We start from the raw sequence: 20,626 nt of genomic DNA on the forward strand, positions 1-20,626 counted from the left end.
CTGTTGGCACATTTGCGTCACGGTTCTGAGAATCTGCGGGTTCAAATCTTGGCTTTGGCATTCCTGTGTGGAGTTTAGGTATTTTCTGGGTGCTTGTGGGGGTTTTCTAACATCACTACGCCTTCCTCCTTCGTTCCACTTTTTCCATATGTGTGTGAAAGCCTGTTTGTGACTAACTGGTGACCAGTCCATGGTGGATGCCACCTCTTGCTAAGACTCTAAGCGCTATAGAAAATGGGTGGATAGATGGATGTGCTTGAGTAGCCTGTTGGGAATATCCCTAATAATGGGGTGGCCTATGATCGGTCGAGGTTGTCGCCCACAGCCGCTGCAATAGCCTAAAGACGATGAGGCATAAAATAAATTGTTATACTAATGGATAGTATGGCAATACCGTCCACACTCATTATCTTTTCGTAAGTGAAAAGGGGCTTAAGGCATGCTGGCAGGTTCCTCAAAGGCTAATGCCTGCAGTCATGGTTTGAGAAGACAGCTGAGGAATGCTAGTGAGCTATCTGGTAGGCCAGCGTGTGTATGTGCGGGTGGGAGGTTGCGGGGTCTCGCTGCTGTGACTACGCTGAGGAACGTCACTATTCAGCACTAGGGTGTTAATTTGAACCCTCCCCGTGAGCTCAGGACTGTCAGCCCCCCGAAGAATGCTAATGATGCCCAAGTGCTAATAATGGGGCTCATTAGTCGCATTGTCTGATGATTGACCAAGAGCTGTCAAGTCGTGGTGGTCACATTTTATGAACTGTCTGCTGTTGAGTCTATTTCTGTTTCACTAATCCAAATATAGTTTTAGGACATTAAGTTGTTTTTGCGTAAAAGCGATCACAACTAAAACGTCAGCAACAAACGTCTCTGTGTTACTCGCCAGGCTGACAACACCACGCAACTAGTGGCATCATAACATATAACTGATTAAATTGAACCTCAATTTTTCCTCATCGTCAGCCTTTAATGTAGCTCATTTTTTTCAGTGATTAAGTATCTAAACTAGCATGGTGTTTTTTGTTTTTTTGGACTGCAAGTAAGAGTGAATAAAATAGAAAAATCCATAACATATAAAGGCTTTTTTTCCACGCGTTTTTTTCCTCCCCCTTAAAAACGCCTTCTTGTAGCTGATATGCACAGACAGGTATGGCTTTCTTTGGACTCAAATGGAAAAATACTTGCCCGAAGGCTCACAATTCCTTCTCGGAAATTCCTCAGGCCAACCATCATCTTCACCAGCCCTCCACTTTGCCAGCCACAAATACATGCTGGAGTTGTGATTCACACGCAGCCAGATGTGGATGACTGCCTTTTCTCTCTGCCTCATTAGTTTCCGGCTAAAAACACAGACTTAAGTGCATTGCAGCTGTCATTGACTATTCAAAGATTTAAGTGAGTGGAACCTAATAGCCTTGTTGTTTTTCTAGGCTGAAATTCAAAGATGATGATCAACTCTGACTTTTCCAGCGTTGTGAACGCCACACTGAAAGCTATCAAGACACTTACATGCTGCCTTTGATTTTTGCGGCATCCACCGCAGTGTTGAGCACAGAACGGCAACGGAATGATGCAGCGCGGCACAAGCTTGCCCATGTTTGGCTTTGGTTGCTAAGTATCTGAACGGGAAGTAGCCTGGTGCCTCTTCTTGTTTTGGACATGAAATAAGCTGCACTGTTGCAACGGAAGCCTCAGGCATTGCTTATAGCAATGAAGAAGAAGGACATCTACCGTAATTGAAATGATGCAAGTGTGGCTATGCTACATCTTTGTACTGAAATCCTGTTTCTTTCACTTTCAACCAACGTGGTACATTCAATGGAGTGGAGACCCCCCCCCCCCCCCCATCACTTTTCTTTTTGACCATCTGATCAGTCTGGTGTCTGAGAGCTCAGGACACTGGGACACAATTGATTGATTCCTGCACTTTCTCTCTTCTTCCTCAGTTGTTTTCACTGCAGAACTCATTCCTGCAAGTCTCTTGCTATTGTCACTCTGAAATCACTCTGCCAGGGTCTTTCCAATTGGATGCAACTAGATGTCGTGACAATGTAGGTTAAAAAAATGTTAAACATGAGTATGCCTGCCACGGCAAAGGCCTCACATCCTCATTTGCCGACGGTCATTGCGCTGCAGTAGCACATACACAATGAATAGGCTGTTGTAATAAGGCTTTTGGGCATAGAGAACTGCACAATTTTGAGACTGTTGAACAAGGACATCAAACTCATTTGGGAAAAATAAAATCTTGCCTGTACAACTTTAGCCAATAGTAACATTGAAGAATGTCCATCCAGCTATCCACCCATCCATCCTTTTTCTTTCCAGCTTACTCCAGCGGACTTCTTTTGAACTGATCGACGGTCAATCAAAGGGCTCATTTTGAAAAGGTCAACCATTCACACCATCACAGAGTGGGAAGTTTCCAAATTTTGTTTTGTTTCCAATAAAAAAAATCCAAAAGAAGTAGAATAGCAAAAGAGACACGCCGAGGCCAAGAGTAATCACGCAAATGCGCTGATAATGAGAACAACGCAGAGTGTGATGTCGGAAAAAGGAGACATTGGCTCTTCACCTTGCCAGGATTTCCCCCAAAGTGACTCTCAATTTGCAGCTCGGGTTTTTAAAACTACCTTAATCCATGTTGACATTGCCTGATTTATTTTAACTCTTTAATGTACAAAATATGTACAGACAAACTCTTTGAGGAACAATGTTCAAAAAGGTCCCCCCTCCCTCTCCTCGTGTAATGTGCTGGTCCCCCTTCTGATAGCTATACGGGCAGGCCTGAACAACGCGCCGACCTGCGAAACTTACTGAAAACATCTGAAACAGCTGGCAGCAACCCTGCTATTTCTGCAACTCAAACACGCCGGGTTGGGAATGGGGAGGAGAGATTAGGGCTGTTCACTCCACTGTGCAGTGCAGGAGGAATTATGTTTTTAACTTTTAAGGTATCATAGCTTCTTCTACCTTCACCCCGGGTCAAACATATCACTTTATCAACATCGCATCACTGCTGTGTGACTCTCTTACCTATCTGCTGCGTGTTGTTCTCGCTGAATCGCAGATTGATGACGTTGGAGCACTTGGAAGCGGAGCCATTTACATGCGCGCCGCCGTTTCTCTTGATGGAGCTGCTCTTGCTGGAGAGCGGCACAAAAGTGGGGTCCAGGTCCATGATGAGCTGGTTGAGTTGATCGATGGAGTTGTCAATGTCCATGGTAAGAGATTTGAACTCGTCGTCTCGTTTGGTGTTGTTATTGTTGAGTGTTGCTTGCTCCTTATGAGGATCTGTGTCTCTCGGAGCGGAGTCCTGCTGCTCCGAGGTCAGGCCTTCTTTAGGTGAAGTCCTCCTTTGTTTGTTCCCTTGGTACCTTTCTGCATCATTTCCATCCTCAGGCATGTAGATTAACTGTTGTGCGGCAACCATCTGTTGTTGGCGGACCCAGGACTGTGTGGAATAGCTTCCCTGTAGGTAGACGTGCTGCTTTGGCACAGAAGCGATGCTGGGCTTGGAGGGAACCACGGAGTTGCTACCGGAGCCAATATGGTCCCTTCTCGCATCACCGTACTGTCTCTCAAAGTCCTCCATGGGAGAAGGTAGCGTGTGATGGAGCTGAGTCTGGCTTTGGCTTTGCTGCTCCTCTCCCCCAGGACTCCCAAAGCCATCTGAGAGGAGGGAGTTCTGGCTGCTTTTATGGCAGGATGACGACAAGGTCCCAAAGCTGTCCACGCTATGCAGGTCCTGGCCTGTAATGACCTCATCATCCAGGATGTCTGTTTCCCTCTCTCGAGGACCTCTTGAGGGATGGCCATTCATGTGCACTTGAGCTGGGATTATTTGATGCATGCCCACTCTTGGGGATGGATCATCCATCTCCTCCAGCGAGGGGTCTTCCACTCCGAATCCACTCAACAGCTGTTTGAGCTGGACTTTCTCCTGCTGGCTGGGACCCTGGTTGGAGCGGACGGTGGTAGAGGTAACGGCGGCGGACGAAACGATGGGTCTGTCTGTCCAGAGGGAGGTGCTAGACAGGCCCGAGTCGCTGCTGACGGAGAGGGCGTGATCGCTGTGGTCGGGACTGGAGGTGGCGGATGTGGTGCAGGTCCCTCGACCCAGTGTGGCCTCTCCTCCGTTGGGGGTCTTCTTGGTAGCTGTTTTGTCCTGGCTTAGACTTTGGGAGCGTATCACTGTCAAATAGGAAACAAAAGGTTTAGTGAAAGGGTAGTGAATGCGCTTTTAACTAGCCAGAGGAATTCTTATTTATTTATTGGTAGCATTTCTGTAATCATCAGAGATTCGCAAACGTTGCGGTCCACTGAGCCTGGCTTCAGTTCTCAACTCAGTGATAATGTGAAAGTGAGACAGGATGGTCATCTGTCTTTATTTGTGTCCTGTGCGTGCCTGGTGACCGGCCCAAGGTGCGGTTTGCCTTTTCCCCAGTCAGCTGGGTTCCAGTTCACCCTTGAGCATGAACCGAATCAGAATCAGGATCAGATTTATTGGCCATGCAAGAAACATACTAGGAATTCACCTCCCAGTTACAACCCGTTCAAAGGAACAAAGTCAAGACTGACATGGGCATGATAGAATGCGGATAAGCGGTATAGAAAATTGATGGATGACTAATGACTCCAATATCAGTCAATGGAGCAAATACCTCATGAGGTTTTTGTTTGCTTTGTGGGGCATCATATTTGTGGTTGTCCTTTTTATTGCGGTAATTGGCATCATGCCTGCAGAAAGGCAATGGAAAGATTCTGGGGTTTGGACAATTCCACCATTCGTGACCCGTAGTGAAAATTGTGCAGATGCCATTCATTTGCAGTCTGGACACGGAGGGATGAACATCTCAGGAAGTCTTTGAGACACTCCAGAAGTTTTCAATAATACGTCCCTTGAGTTGTGGCTCGACCCTTTTTCAAAAAAAGAGTTGCTTGAGCGATTGGAAAAGTTGGTCGCGCATGACGGACGAACGTCAGATCTCTTTTTTTAAAGACACCTTGGCGCCGTTTTTGAATTGTGTAACCATTTTGCACTTTGTTGCTATTGTCGCCACAACAACTCTTTGCCTCCCATCAGGCATTCCAAGGGAAAGAAAAACACCCTTGAATCCTAATGCTCAGATTATATAACAGACCTGGAGCGTCTTCTGCGTGTCAGACGGCTGCACGCCTTGACCTCTGCATTCCTCTCCCTGCTGTGATCAAGCCACCCTTCTCCTGCCGACTGCCCCTTGACCCTTGGCATATGTCCAAACAACCTCTTTAATTCTCGAGAAGCACGGGAGGTCAGTCATTTGTGGCCGGGCCGAGTCACCATCCATCACTCCAGAGACATCGGGAGCAATACTAGAAGAATTCTGTCTCACTGCTCGTTTGACTTTTATGATTCCACTGAGGAAACCAAAGACATACTTGACTCACTTGATCTATCGCCTAAAGTTCAAGCTTTTGCCTCACACCCTGGCCACATCTAAATACCAGCCATGCATTATAATGACCCCCCCATGCCCACACTCCTGCTGCTACTCCAGTATGTATGACTTACCCCCCACATGCACAGACACACTGGTGGGAACGTGCATCCGGCCTTGCTAAACTAGCTCGGCTCAGGCCTCCTCTCGCAGCTTTCCAGTAAATCCCTCTCGTAACATTCCAAGCAAGGTGCGAGCTGCTTTACAGGCAGATGTTTGCCCCCTCTTTGCTGACCATCAATCCCTTGTCATTTCACCACACTAAATACTCCTACCTTTTCCGCAACATGCAGGTGGGCGCACAAGAGAATCCACATCTCCTGAGAAGTTGATGAGCAGCGCAAGCCATACAGAGAAACGGCAGCGGACATGGCTTTTTCCTTGCCGGATAATGTTCAGGGTCAAAATCGCTGGAGTGAGTTCTTTCTCCAGCGAGAAGGTGAGTGTGTTTGCACTCCACACAAGGAGTGTAAAAGGTGGGTGGGGGGGGGGGGCTCCACATCTCCAAAAAAGGGCAGAGGAATGTAAACATGTGAGGCGGGGCTTAGGGGAAGGGAAGGGGGGGGGGGCAGGGGAAAGGCAGTAACCAGACCTCCTGGCCTGCATCAGAGGGACTACCCCAATGGGGGGGCGGAAGGATCACAGAATGAAAACAACATTCCTTCCTGACGACTTTTCACTCTTCAGAAAGATACAGTACTTTTTAATTAAAGCGATTGCCCTCCACTTTTCACAAGAAGCGGCATCCTGGTAGTTGTCCTCTTCCCGCTTGTGTGTGTCATTAAATCGCATTCCTATCATCTATAGTGTACAATATCGTCCAGAAACAGATGTGGCCTACACTCAATTATGGGGTTCTGGAATCATGTTTGACCTTCATTATGGAAGGCAAATTCGAGAGCACTGAATCTCTGCGGCGTTCTTGTTTGGTGAGTTGTGTCAAAAACATGCAATGATTCATGGAGAAATATGTTGACGTTGTTAGTTTGTACTTGTTGGTCTGATAGCTTCTTGTGTAAAAAGATGTTATGCAAAAAGGAGGATTTTGTTTGGTCAGAAAGTGTGTGACATGTCGTGTGTTGGGCATTTTTTTTTTTCAGTTTCGACAGCAAAACATTTGCATCTGAGTTTATTATGTGACATCTGAATGGATCAAACGGTGAATTTGATGGACCGACTCTATCAATTAACTACCGCAGCTGCAATTTTAATATTCCATCTCAGTGTGTGCTCATAGCGGGCGTCTGTGGCCTTACTTATTCCGTCCACTTTGAATGTTTAATTTGACTTCAGGGCAGCACAGCAAACTAGTGATAAGCACATCTGCTTCCTACTTATGAGGTTTGGGGTTCGATTCTGGGCTGCATGTTCTCCCACATTTAAAAACCGTGCATGTTATGTTTATTAAAGACTCTCAATTGTCAATGAGTGGGAAGGCTCATTTATCTGTGTGCCCCACAAGTGAGTGGCGACATTATCAAGGTGTACCCTGTCTAGTGCTCAAATTCAGCTTGAAGAGGCTCCATTTGTTTGCAGCAATGGTTCTATTCAACTTTTCATATGAATAGATAAATAAATGAAGTTGAGTTGAGAGGACACGAGCGCTGTAGAAAATGGATGGGCAGAATTTGACGATACTCCTCAGTGGCTCAATGTTCTGACATGCGCTTTGCACACGCCATCCTGTGTATTGATGAGGAAATGATGATTCGTATGTTTTTCAAAGGGACTCTTGCAAGACAAATGTGCTTGCTTTGGCTTGTGTGAAAGTGGGTCAGCAAGTAGCGAACATGTGAAAATAGAACTCCGAAGGAGCAACATGATGCCAAAATTGTATGTCGCCTTGTCGCCTGTGGTCAGCCCCAAAATGATCCGCAAGAGTCCTATAGCCAGCTCTTTAGGAGGAGGTCTGATCTACGACTACGCAAATATAGAATGCGTCCTTTGGTCCCAAATTCCTACAATTCCAACATCCCGAGTGTCAAAAACATGGACACTTGACTTGGAATGAGAATGCTGATCCTTCTCATTTCCTTCTACTCTGCGACGATAGAAAAGTAGCGACTAAACAAAATTAAAGCATTGTGCGGTTGTCAAGTAAAATGAATGGCCGATTTTGACTGTATACTAAACTGTTTTTGGGCAGGGAACGCTTAATATTTTCTTTGCCCCATTCAAATTCAACCGGATTTTCAGAACATTATAAAATAAAGTGTGACTATCCTTGCGTTCCCTTCTCAGTGTTTATTATTATGAGTTGGCATCAGTTGGCAGAAGGACACCTTTAAATACCAACTTCCTACGAGATTATATAGCGTGTGATAAAAGAGGAAAAAAGGTACCGATTCATTATTTCTCCTTTTAAAACCAACTTTCAATCATTTCCAGCTGTTAGTGCCCAACAAAAATACCGTTTTGTCAGTAAACACCCGCTCCAAACTCCTTTTAAATCCCATTCTTAATTCACGCCTAGGGATAAACACACATTGGGACTGAATGGAGAAAAAAAAACAGCCATTGAAGTAAATGAGTTCTTTCTCCCCTGCCTCAACACACGCCATTTTAGCACTTTTGTGGCAAACACTTTTGAGACTTCCTCGGGCTGTGTCGCTTTGGAGGCCGTCAAAGAAGGGGACGCCATGTCTACTACGTTGCTGGGAAGAAGATGTCGAATTCTCACAAAGTCCCGCTCGGATGTAGTGTTTACATGAGAAAGCAGGGCTGTAAATATCCCACATGAATGCTCCAGAATCAAGTGGCGGGGTGGGTCGGGGGTCGGGGTGGTGGTGGCTGCGGTTTTGTTCAAGTCCGCTCTTTTATTTTTACTTTTTTATTGAAGGAATAAACGTTTATGTGAGCATAACACAGGTCATCTTCATCAAACCTTCATAAAAGCATCCAGTGACTCATGGGAATCGGGTGGATCTGTATCTATTCCGGGAGGCTGTTGTGAATGGCGCGGTTGCGTGGAGAGCAGTGACCACACAGAGGACGGCACGCCGCCAGCCTCTGACTGCTGAAGCGCTACAGAGGGTATGCGATGGTTCAAGCGCAACTATTCATTTGAAGGAACAACAAAATAGAAATGCCCTGAGAACTCAAGCGCCTGCCTTTGAAGCCGGCGCTCACATTCTTCACAGCAACACTCCTCCCTTTGACATTATTGAAGCCGTTGCGCGTCAAGTTCATTTTTCCTTCTCTTCTCCATCCATCCATTTTCTACAGCGCTTGTCGGCATGACATTTGAAGCTGATCCGAAAGCCTATCTGAGCCGAATTTTGGGCAAGAGGCAGTATGCGCCACCCTGGACTGGTCACCAGCAAATCGAAGGGTACATATCGACAAACACGAAATCACACTCATATTCACAGCTATGAACAATTTATAAGATGGCGGAATACCTGGAGAAAATCCACACAAGCACAGCGCGAACACCCAGACTGAGAAAGGCTGGCGCAGAGAATCAGACCTAACCTCAAAACTACAACGCATAAAGGCACGCCAAGCACGAGGTAAAAGAGGTTTGAAAATGTTTTGAAACACTGCTTAGCCAGTTGTGAATGATTTTATGCTTTAATGATGTGGAAGTTAGACCCAGGAACAGATTCATTTAATTTCTATTATTTCCTACGAGGAAAAGGCTTTGAAATCAGAACTTTGAGTTTCCAGTGTACGGTAGACGCCGCGATTTGTAGATAGGTCCACCCTATCTATCGATCGATCTATCATCAAATTGATGAATCCCGAGTGCAGAAATGTTTGTTCCACTGCAACTTTGTGACATTCGTTCTGAAGCATTCACACAACCACAAACGTAATATCTGATGAAGAAGGTATATATGTTCAGAGGAGTACTTACGTGCTCCAGTACCTTCTGCTTCACACATGTTCTGGTAGGAGTCCCAGCGGATCAGCGGGTCGGCGGTATTGTAGTCCACAGTCACGTCCGTGCCGTTATGCCATCTGTCAGCACCTGAGGCCAAAAGAAACATCAAATCTTGCAATGACCTCCCTTTCAGTACAATTTAGGGAATACTGTGCCGTAAACTCCCGCCCGAAAATAATAAAACAAAGAGCAATGCAAAAGTCATCATATCCAACTGTGTTCAAATCCATCATCCATGTGTGCAGTTCCCATGTCCAAAGAGATTTATTTGTCTCCGACATCTTCATAAGAAAGTTGTATTTCAAATTTGCTTGGAGCCAGACGATTCATCCATGTCTGACACGGGGAGCATAAATCTCTTCATTGAAACAGACAAAGGACTTTGTTACCAAATTGTTCACGACAGTATTGATTTAACCCTTTCGGGGACAGCGGTTACGATAGTGGACAGCTTATCATGTTATCAGGTTACAGGGTGCATTCAAAGGGTTAAATGCTAGAATTAAGCAATGGGGGCGACACGGACCACTCTTTGTGACTTTTGCTCAATCTAGTAAGATCAAATCAATTCCATCCAAAGCCATCCCAATTTTGCTCCTTTGTAGTGTCACTCCACCAGCATGATGAACAAAATGGAATTGTCAGATTTATGCCCAAGAAGGGTTTTCATGTTTACTGGATTTATGCCTTCAACCACGCATTCCAACACACATACAAATTAGAACTGAAGTTTGTTGTAAATGAACGACCCTGGTAAAAGCCTTTTTTGAATGCCTTGACACTGCAGGGGTATCAAACTCATTTTTGTCGAGGGCCACATTGAAGTTACGGTTTCACTTGGAGGGTCGTTATGACTGTGAATTTTGTGAAACCATATATATGTTTGACCGCCTCCACATATTACATACACAGCGAGCAACAAATAGATGCCTAACTAATTTTGAAATCAGAAGTCAAGAATAATGGATTGTTTAAACATTGTAATTATTACATTATAGATGAAAATTTGAAATTTTGGTCCAGACTTTAACAAGCATCATGGAAGTTGGCATGCTTGAATTGCTTACTCGGGCCATATAAAATGATGTGTCGGGCCAGATCTGGCCCCCGGGCCTTGACTTTGACACCTGTGCTTTACAGGCATGAATGAATCTCATGATATTGTTAAAGTGTACCGTACGTTGCATTTGGTGTGTGTGTGTGTGTGTGTGTGTGTGTGTGTGTGTGTGTGTGTGTGTGTGTGTGTGTGTGTGTGTGTGTGTGTGTGTGTGTGTGCAGCACATGCACACATACACACTTTTTCTCTATCTAGGCTCCAAGTAAGCACATGCTGGGCTTCGGTACCTCTCTGTCAGCACACTCAGGACTACATTTGTCATTTTGCCTCTGCAACATCCCACATCCCTTCACCCCCCCCCCCCCCCCCCCCCCTAGGGAGGCAGACCAAAGTGGAAGGAACAGGGAAAAGGGATCGAGGGGGTGCAGGGACTGTCTGTTTTTCCTACATCAAGTTTCTTTCATTAGGTTGTGACTAAAGGAGCAAAGGGCTTTGAAAAACCTTTTGGAAAAAGGCGGACTGGAAATGGTCTGGAAACTTATTCCTCAAGAGTCAAACAACAACATGTGTGACGTCACAAATCTTGTGAGACTTTAAGTTCGTGAGCGTCTAAATGATTGTTTTTTGTTTTCCTTTGGCTTCTATGTGTTCTTCACCACAGAATCAAGACCACCAATGGCAAGGAGAAAAAGTGTGATGTAACCATAGAAGAGGAAATGAAAACATTGCTGTGACATAACATCCATACTGGCACCAGTAGTAGGACAAGTTAGGCTGTCCCGTACTTATAAAACAGCCATCGGGCATCTTCAAATGGTGAGTTGGTTGACTTCTTTTTATTCTTGAGTTGTATGAAACGTGTATGATTACTTCGGCATGTTGTAATGACCTGTTTACCAAAAACATTGCCTGTGTCTAATAAAATGTAACTCCGGGATGGGGAACTTAAATGACGGAGGTGGCCACAATTTTCCATCAGTGCCAATGGGGTGGGCCACACAAGACCACACAGTTCCTAACGAGATGTGTGACAAAACATCTCTTTTTAAAAATGAGCAAAATCTGATCAGTGCGCATGTCCGTTTTTTAGTGAACAAATGTATGTCACAGTACCTTAATATATTTCATGCTCAATCCACGTACAACGATCTAGCTTTTGACCGCAACGTGTGTGAACAATCTAAAAATAACCACATCCTGTGATCCCCTCCTTCTGTTACAAAGGGCTTTCGTGCAGAAAAATTACTATTCAAGGAAGGCAAAAAAAATGCTGAACAACATCCATCCATCCATCCATTTTCCGAACCGCTTGATCCTCACTAGGGTCGCGGGGGGTGCTGGAGCCTATCCCAGCCGTCTTCGGGCAGTAGGCGGGGGACACCCTGAATCAGTTGCCAGCCAATCGCAGGGCACACAGAGACGAACAACCATCCACGCCCACACTCACGGACAATTTAGAACGTCCAAACAGCCTGCCACGCATGTTTTTGGAATGTGGGAGGAAACCGGAGCACCCGGGGAAAACCCACGCAGGCCCGGGGAGAACATGCAAACTCCACATAGGGAGGCCGGAGCTGGAATCGAACCCGGTACCTCTGCACTGTGAAGCCGACGTGCTAACCACTGGACTACCGGGCCGCCCGCTGAACAACATACCAACATTTAATGCAAAAACTCACTCAATTAAAAAACCTAAAAATGATTCAGGCACCATGTTCGCCCTGCATGTCATTCCAAAAGCACAATAAAATGTATTTGGCCAACTCATATTGTAAGTGATGTCTGCCATCGAGTGGTCACTGATGATATTCCAACTTGAAACTTTACAGCGGGACCGGGCCACCCTCAACACTTCCTTTGCGACTGACTTTTTGTAATGAGAACAAATTACCGTATTTTCCGCACTATAAGGCACTTACTTAGGACTATAAGGCATGCCTTCAATGAATGGCCTATTCTAAAACTGTTTTTATGGATAGGGCATTATAAGGCACATAGAATAGAAGCCACAATAGTGGCTGCAGTTGCATTATACGTCCACTAGATGGAGCCACGCTAAACGGAATACGATATAATACAATACAGCTTTATTTATAGAGCGCTTTCATAACCTCAGCATCTGTAAAAAAAAAAAAAGCACTTTTCAGAGCATTTAAAATACTACGTCGAAGAAATCGGAATATTGATCCATATATAAGGCACATCGGATTATAAAACGCACTGTCGGCTTTTGAAAAAAATGGAACGCTTTTAGGCTGCACTTTACAGTGCGGAAAATATGGTACCTTTTTTTTTTTAATAAATTCAACTTACCAGGAATCTTTTCCGGTCCCTCTGAGAAAACTAGCTCCACTTTTCCGTATTCTGGAAATCTGGAATCTGAAACACAACACAATGATGCCATGAGCATGAAGAGACAATATCCTGTTTTGCGGATTGGATTTGTGGAGAAGATTATTGGTCTTAAAATGTCAGGAAGTGAGAATTAAACCCGATGTGCTCCTTGATAAAGGAGACGAGTCGTGACCTGTTGGGTTTTTTTTCCGTTTGTTTTTTTTTTACCTTTGTTGGCGGCTTCCATGTCCTCTTTATCGAACATCAGCTTATAGCCCTGCAGTGCTCCCGTGTGGAACTGCAGCCTGAAAATCACCTCACGCTCTGACGAAATCTCACTCTTGTGGTAACATTTAATCTAAAACGGGAATAAACAAAATAATGTCAAACTGAAATAGAATACTGATGTCATTCGTGTATATTGTGCGCCGTTTATTTTCCTGACCATAATGTCCCCTTTGAGAAGCTGGGCAGGCTCTAAGGTGACACAGATCCGCCCCCTGTGGCCTGGACCGATGTGACTGTCAGGGGAAAAAGTTTGAATCAAACAAATTTTGAACCCTGAATTACAATTTAAACAGAGAGTGACTGCACTACTTACTAGATTCCAGATGAATACACCGCTTGCATTCCCTGGTAAACTTTGACGTAGGGTCGACATACTGCAAAAAAAAAAGAGATGTTATTTTAATTAGGGAACCTCATTATTCATGATTCATCCATCCATGTTCTAATCACTTTATCCTCACAAGGATCTGGAGCCTATCCCAGCTGTCTTTGGGCAAGAGGTAGGGGAAACCCTGAACTGCTTGCCAGCCAATCGCAGGGCACACATTGACGAACAACCGTTCACGCTCACAGTCACACTTCGGACAATTTAGAGTGTTCCAATAACCTGCCATGGATGTTTTTGGAATGTGGGAGGAAACAGGAGTACCTGGAGAAAACCCACACAGGCACGGGGGAGAAATGCAAATTCCGACGCGATAACCAGTTGACCACCATACCCCCCCTTTTATATTGCATGAGTTAATAATATTCTGTATTTGACGGCATATCCCTGATGGTTATTGGCTAGCATGGCAACTGCAAGAAAAGCTTCTCCTCTACGGTAAATGTCCTCTACTGTCAGATGTCTTCATGGTTTGATTCGTTTTTACTTTATATTAGCTTTATTTCACTTTGGTTAACTTACTGAGGCCCTCGCCCAAAAGCTAGGAAGAGAATCATAATCGCCGATGTATATAATGAGAGAAGCATCCGAGCAAAGAGGAATTTTGGTTCTCTCTCTTAAGTTACCTTTCAGGCATCTGCAAATGGTGAGTAATATTACTTTATTTTAGTTTTATTTTACCGCAGCTAGTATATTTTACACTTGCGTGTCCCTCAAGCCTGTTCCGTAACATTTCACAATTTTACTACGACCGTATTTCCACACTAAAAGGCGCACTGGATTATGAGGCGCAATGAATGGCCTATTTTGTAATTTTTTTTTCATACATTGGGCGCACCGCATTATAAGATGCAATCTACAATGCATCCACTAGATGGAGCTATACTCAAGGAAACACCAACAGAACGATCAGATGTCAGTAAAACTTTTTTAATAAAGCAGCGACACAGTTCGCTTAACCAACAACAAGTTATAACATTGACTCGTTAACGTTGAACTCACTTGCCGCTGCTCTATTTCCGCGTTCAACTGTGTAACCGATTGCCTTAAGTTTGAACTCTGCATTGTCAGCATGTCTCGAGCAAGGAGCCATTTTGCTGTCGAAATATTACCATATGTGGCAGAAAACCAAAAAAAAAAAAAAAACAACTTTTAACCTCCAGAGGACTCAAAGTTGGGGATTCCGTGGAGGATGATGCAGTGCAGGAATAAAGGTGAGGCGTTGATCTTCATGGATCCGCTTAGGAGACTGTTGAGGATCCAAACATACCTAAAAACACAACGATGAATCAAAGTTAGACAGGCAAGTGTGCAGGAAAGATTTACTTCATGTTTGCATCTTTGCAATACTTAGACTCTTTGCATATTTTGTTGTTTCCTGTTGTCATGGGTTATTTTATTCAAATCAGCAAGTCATCAACATTTTCTTATTTGTTATTAATTACAGTAATCCCTCGTTTATCGCGGTTAATGGGGACCAAAACCACCCGCGATAAACGAAAATCCGCAAAGTAGCGAACAATAAACATATACAGGTAATTTTCTTTTTTTTAAGTCCGCAAAAAGTCCGCAAACGCTCCGTGAGAAGCTGCAAAAAAAAACAGCGAGTCACATAGAGCAACATATACAGTACATGGATTTTTAAAATTATTTTTTTTTTTCTCATGAATATGTTTGAAAAAATCCCAGATGCACCGAAGCCGCGATAAACAAACTGTGAAATAGCAAGGGATCACTGTGTTGACCGGATCAAAAGTGGCTACTTTACAAACTAACAAAAGAGAGAGCAAAAATACTTCTATTGGCAAATTTGGTCCCAATAGATTGTGTTCGCTTTAGTAACATTAAACGGCCATTTTGCCACTTGCTGTTGACTGCAATTGACATCACAGTTGCTCAGGTAATGAATGACCAGTCATGGCTCAGCATCAGTAAACATTATTTTAGCTCCGTTATCAGCGTCATTTGATTGTGCTTCTCATTTCATTTTATGGCAGAATAGGAGAGTTATGCCGTTTTCATGTGATCGTAGCTTCATTATGAGGTTAGTGGTTGCTGGGTTAGCTATCAAAAGAAGTTTTTATACGCAATATGACATTTTTGGTAGATAGGGCTTGCTCCATTTTATAGTTATCTTCGCAGTGCTTTAAGCAAAATTGGATTAGTCATGTCATTTGGTAGGTATGTAAGCATAATACCTCGATATAATAGTTACGGTGAGCTCTTTTTGTGGCTGCGATTAAGTGTTTTAATTTTCACATCTACCTGTGCTGTAGAATGGCAAAGAAATGGAAGTCACGTACTCATTAATGAGACTGAAAAAATATCAAACACGGCTTCGTAATCAGTGAAAGATGACATGTTCCTCAAAAGTTGAATGGCGATCCCAGAAACTGTCGTGGTTCTTACCGCTTCTGTGAAGGGGTCATGAGAGCAGACACCTTATCATCGTAGTATTTCCTCATGGCGAAGCGGTCCAATGCCTGATCAGCACTTTGAGGAAATAGATGGGATGGGGGAGAAACAATTTATTTAACACTTGCAGGAATGATGACTCCGAGAGATTCAAGTTGTGCTGCCCCAGTAATTAAAGTGCGTTAACCCTGACTTGTACAAGGTCAACACTGACACACATGCATACACATGCATAATGGAGACGAGTGAAAGTAAGCAGAGGGACAAGGGATTCCTGCAGAGAGGAAGAGAATGGCAGCTTTAAGTAAACAGGGAGGCGGAGAGGAGGCAGTGTGTGCACAACTCGGCCATTCAGGCATCCCTAAAACCAACAAGCGTGGGGGCCTTTTCACCCGGACCCTCGTGCCTCCACCCCCCCACCCCTCCACGCAAATCTATTCTTTTGTAAATCTGACGCATTCTCTTCTTATCTCTTCCTCTGACTTTTCTTTTTCAGAGACTCCTGTCTTTCACGTTCACCTTCCCGACCGCGTCCTTTCCATCGGACTCTTTCAAAGTGACATTTCTGCAGCCGCATTTACGCACATGTGCCTTTTATACAGAACCCCGCAAAGTTTTGACATTGCCGCGACTTTCATACAGTGACACGAAATCCAATAATGAGATGCTTACTGCATAGTGAGGTCAGCATCGGAGTCTGGTGTGGCATAAAAAAAAAATGATGTGGCTGGCCAGATCCCAACATTCACTTCCCAGTCCAAAAGGTATTTTGTACAAGTGCTTTCAACACAGATGGGGGAAGTGAATGTTGGGATCTGGCCAGCCACATTATTATTCTTTTTTTGTGTCCGTGGGAGCAGCAGATACTTCTCATTTCTTCCAAAATCGGTTGTCATTACAGTAAACACATATTCACTCCAAGGATGTTCTGTGCTGCCGTCGTTCATGATCTAAGGCTTTTAAGCATATACAGTTGGATTGTTTTCCAATTTTTTTTTTGCAATATTTTTTTAATTTTTTGGGTGAAGGGGTTGAAGAAACTATTATCCTAGACTTCTGATTTCAAAACTTGTTTTACCTCAATTTGTTGTCTATATGTAATGATATGAAAGGGTACCTAAACATTCACAGTATACGGTTTCACAATCATAACGGCCCCGTGAAAGAAACCGTAAATACAATGTAGCCCGCGACAAAAAAGGAGTTTGCCACCCGGTCGACGATGCTAAATGCATGTAAGGTCCCATTCACAGCGCCGAAGAGCCACAGCAGAAGATAGCGGCGGGGCTAAGCGATAGAGTGGTCGTCTCCCAATCCAGAGATTGGGGGTTCCATTCCTGGCCAATGCGACCTTGTCGAAGTGTCCTTGAGCAAGATACCGAACCCCCAGTTGCTCCTGATGCTGCATCATCAGTAGATAAATGAGGAAGCAGTGTAAAGCGCTTTGAGTACCAAAGGTAGAGAAGCGATATATAAGTGATAACCCATTTAGTTTGATTCCGGCATCCAACGTGTGCTAGATCACCAATTCCCAGTTTTTGCGAGTTGCGCGTAAAAGGCAACAATGGAGAAAAGTAAATGTTCTCTTTGCCGAGCTTCACTGGGTAGACCAAGTAAAAACAGTCACATGGACTGTCAAAGTTGAATAGATACACCGAAAGTGACACCGTGGCCGGCGGCTATTACAGTGGCCACTTTTTTCTCTCTCGAGCTGATTCATGTCATTCTATATGGGGTGATTCACCACTTAAATTGTGTGGTTTTCCCTTTTTTTTCCTCCCTTCCTTGTCAGCCTCTGAATCACATCGACCTTGAATTACAGGAGGTAAACAAATGACTTGACTTAGTTCGCGGTCCGCCGAATGAGTCACGATGCATTGTTGTGGTTTGCTCGACGGAGACGGGGAGTGGGCAAACGATGACAAACGGCGTCGAGAAGACAAACATAAGACATTTATAGACACACATGAGCGCTTACCTGGCGGATACGTCTGTGAAGTGCACAAAGGATGAAATGACAACGCCGATTCGCCCTTTGCCGCCCTGGATAACAAGAGACGAGTCATCATGTTAAACAACATTGAAATGCTCTTCACAGTGGCTCCTTTAGTTAAAAAAAAAAAAAATCTGGGATGCTTTGTTTGCATTTCGAAACACATTTTTCCGCATTGAAGATAAGATAAGATAAGATAACCTTTATTTGTCTCACACTGGGGAAATTTGTAGTCTACAGCAGCAAAATTGGGGGGGGGGAAGAAAAAAAAAAGTGTTTCGATGCACAAAATAAATGTTTCATAGAGAACTGTACACAGTTCAATAAAAGTGCAATATAAAATATAGCATTAGCAATACAATATATTTGTAGAATAAATATAATAAATTAGCAATAGAATAGAAAACACAGCATAAGGTGGCTGTGCTATTTACGATGGTCACAGGTTTTCACGTATGTTTATTCAGCAGCCTGACAGCAGTCGGTAGGAATAGAAATAGAACGATCTCCGTGTTTTAAATGAGATTTTAAACAAATCATCACTCATACAGGGGTATAAATGAATTAACCATGGTAAAATGAAATGATTAAAACACACTGTACACTGCATATTACATCAACTGTCATACACGTTTAAAAAAGTTTCAGCGCCTGTTTCATTGGTCCACTGTGTTGTGTTTGGCAATTTCATTGGTCGGAGGTGATGAGGCTAAATGGAACTGGGGTATGAACTCGTTAGTAAAGACCCATAAATGAAAACAAAAGTTGCAAAGATGGCTGGAATATGGTGTGCACTCTAAATAATTCCCTAAAACACGAAAGGCAATTCCACTTCACCAAGAACGTCCAATACTTAAATGTTAAAGCACTGTTTGTTTGGCATTTCCAGGGGTGGGGGGGTCGGGGGGCTTGTGAATGCTTACCCTGCAGTGGACAACCACCACATGCAGCGGGTTCGCATTGAGCCAGCTCTCCATGGCTTTACAGATGGTGCAGATCTTATCGAGAGGTGGGGCATGCATGTCAGGCCAGCCAGTTTCCAGAGTCTGAAAACACACAACATAGTGTGAACACTACGCAATAGGGATGCATCAAAACCCGTTGGGTCTAAATATATCAATGGATCTTTGGCTTTTGTTGATATTTTTGTTCTTTGAAAAACATTACATAGGCTCCCTTCATAATTTTTTTTTTTTTTACTATTAGCACCCTTTATTTATTTACTGTTATTTTAACACTCGCCAATGTGATAAAATATGCACGTTCTGTTGATCTAGCTTGATTTTATTTCAGACACGGCAGGACCTCGGTTGACGTTCCATTCCGACAGCAACACAAATTAGTACAAAAGTTGGAACGTGCGAGAAAAAAAGTCATCATTAAGGCGAATATTTGTCTGAGAAACACATAGATGATAAATATAAAACAATCGCATTAACAGTCATGATGGCGCCAACCGACGTATTCTTGGGCCACTGCATGAACATGTTCTTCATGCGCTTTTAGCAACCTAAAAAACGGCATCACGTATGATGTACGGCAAATCCGGGCCTACCGTGGTCTCAAAAATCTACCTTTGGATTCATTCTTGACAGGTCATGTCTTTTCTCCGACAGGTTGATAATCTGTGGAAAACACAGGCAGTGAGTCAATCTGCATGTTCTTTTTGGACATCGATTCTCTAAATAGTGAATGAGCTCAGCATTAAAAAAAAAATCAGTACTTGGTCAACATTCATGCAAGAGTGACATCGATGCAGTGTGCGCACTTTGACCCCGAGGCCACAACGGCGACAACAGACTGTAGGCGTGCGTTATACTGACGAGGTAATTGTCTGCGTGCTTGGACTTGAGCATTCGTGTAACATCCTTCAGGTTGTGAGCGTAGATCTCTTCCAGGCATCCCCGCGGGAAGGACACTGCGATGATGCGCTCCGTGATGTATGTCAGGTCCAGCTCGTATCCCTCCTCCATGCTGAATGCGGGACTCTCCTGTCACAAAAGGAACGATACCGGTGAGTCAGGGCCTTCAAGCCACTTCACACCATCGCCACTTGCGACAGGTGACTTTGCCCGAGTCAATATTTGATGGGCAAAGTCCTCAGCGGTCCGTGCTTGTCATTGTGTCCGAGTTTTCCACCGATATACATGGAGAAGGACCTCAAAAAGCAGATAGCGTGGAGAGTGTTTGCACAGTAACGGTCGTCAGCTTAGCGCCACGAATGAGCAAAGCATCGGCTTGTTTATTTGAAAAGATTAAAAGCACTTATCTCTGCCAGTGATTCTCAACCAGACTGCCCGGGGTGCATGAGTGTGCCGTGTGAGAGCTCTTGGAGGCGTGTTGCGGCAAATGATCCCGTTTCACTCAATTGCTCCAAAAATGATTTTCTTTGCAAAAATGAATATATCTTTATTCAATTACCATATCTATGCCGACGACGGACAGTGCTAGACAGAACAAACAAATGATCTTCTATTAGATGACAGAAAATATATACAGTGGTAGCTCTACTTACGAAATCAATTGGTTGTGGAAGAAATTTAGTATCTAGAAAATGTAAGTTGAGACACGCTTTCCATGTAAATGCCCTAATCCGTTCCAAGTCCCCCCGCCCCCTCCCCAAATTCAGACATAAATGTTTTCTGCATAAAAATGCGTCAAAATATGTAACAAATACGTGTTACAATGAGATTATTGCACAATAAATGAGAGTTGTGCATAATGTAAAAAACAAAGAATACAGTAAAGAATAAAAATGATGGCCATTTAACTTTCAACTTCCTCCTCATGATTT

At 43.9% G+C, this 20,626-nt stretch overlaps 1 protein-coding gene across 1 annotated transcript in view; it reads right to left on the minus strand.

Annotated features, from left to right (window-relative positions):
* The window catches only part of tns3 (tensin 3), a 43,184-nt gene that overhangs the window by 12,577 nt on the left and 9,981 nt on the right, over positions 1–20,626 (minus strand). The window contains exons 2-13 of the mRNA XM_086128574.1: positions 19,656–19,823; positions 19,407–19,457; positions 18,756–18,878; positions 17,818–17,882; positions 15,834–15,917; positions 14,582–14,694; positions 13,353–13,413; positions 13,197–13,272; positions 12,980–13,109; positions 12,731–12,796; positions 9,334–9,447; positions 3,031–4,188 (exon numbers count right to left, since the gene is read on the minus strand). Of these exons, the coding sequence (XP_085984700.1) occupies positions 3,031–4,188; positions 9,334–9,447; positions 12,731–12,796; positions 12,980–13,109; positions 13,197–13,272; positions 13,353–13,413; positions 14,582–14,694; positions 15,834–15,917; positions 17,818–17,882; positions 18,756–18,878; positions 19,407–19,457; positions 19,656–19,805 (2,191 nt within the window). The 5' untranslated portion in view covers positions 19,806–19,823. The remainder of the gene's footprint in view (positions 1–3,030; positions 4,189–9,333; positions 9,448–12,730; positions 12,797–12,979; positions 13,110–13,196; positions 13,273–13,352; positions 13,414–14,581; positions 14,695–15,833; positions 15,918–17,817; positions 17,883–18,755; positions 18,879–19,406; positions 19,458–19,655; positions 19,824–20,626) is intronic.

Source organism: Hippocampus guttulatus, chromosome 14 (genome assembly GCF_054856545.1).
Source record: "Hippocampus guttulatus isolate MCC_2025c chromosome 14, RoL_Hgut_1.0, whole genome shotgun sequence".
Classification (NCBI taxonomy): Eukaryota; Metazoa; Chordata; class Actinopteri; order Syngnathiformes; family Syngnathidae; genus Hippocampus; species Hippocampus guttulatus.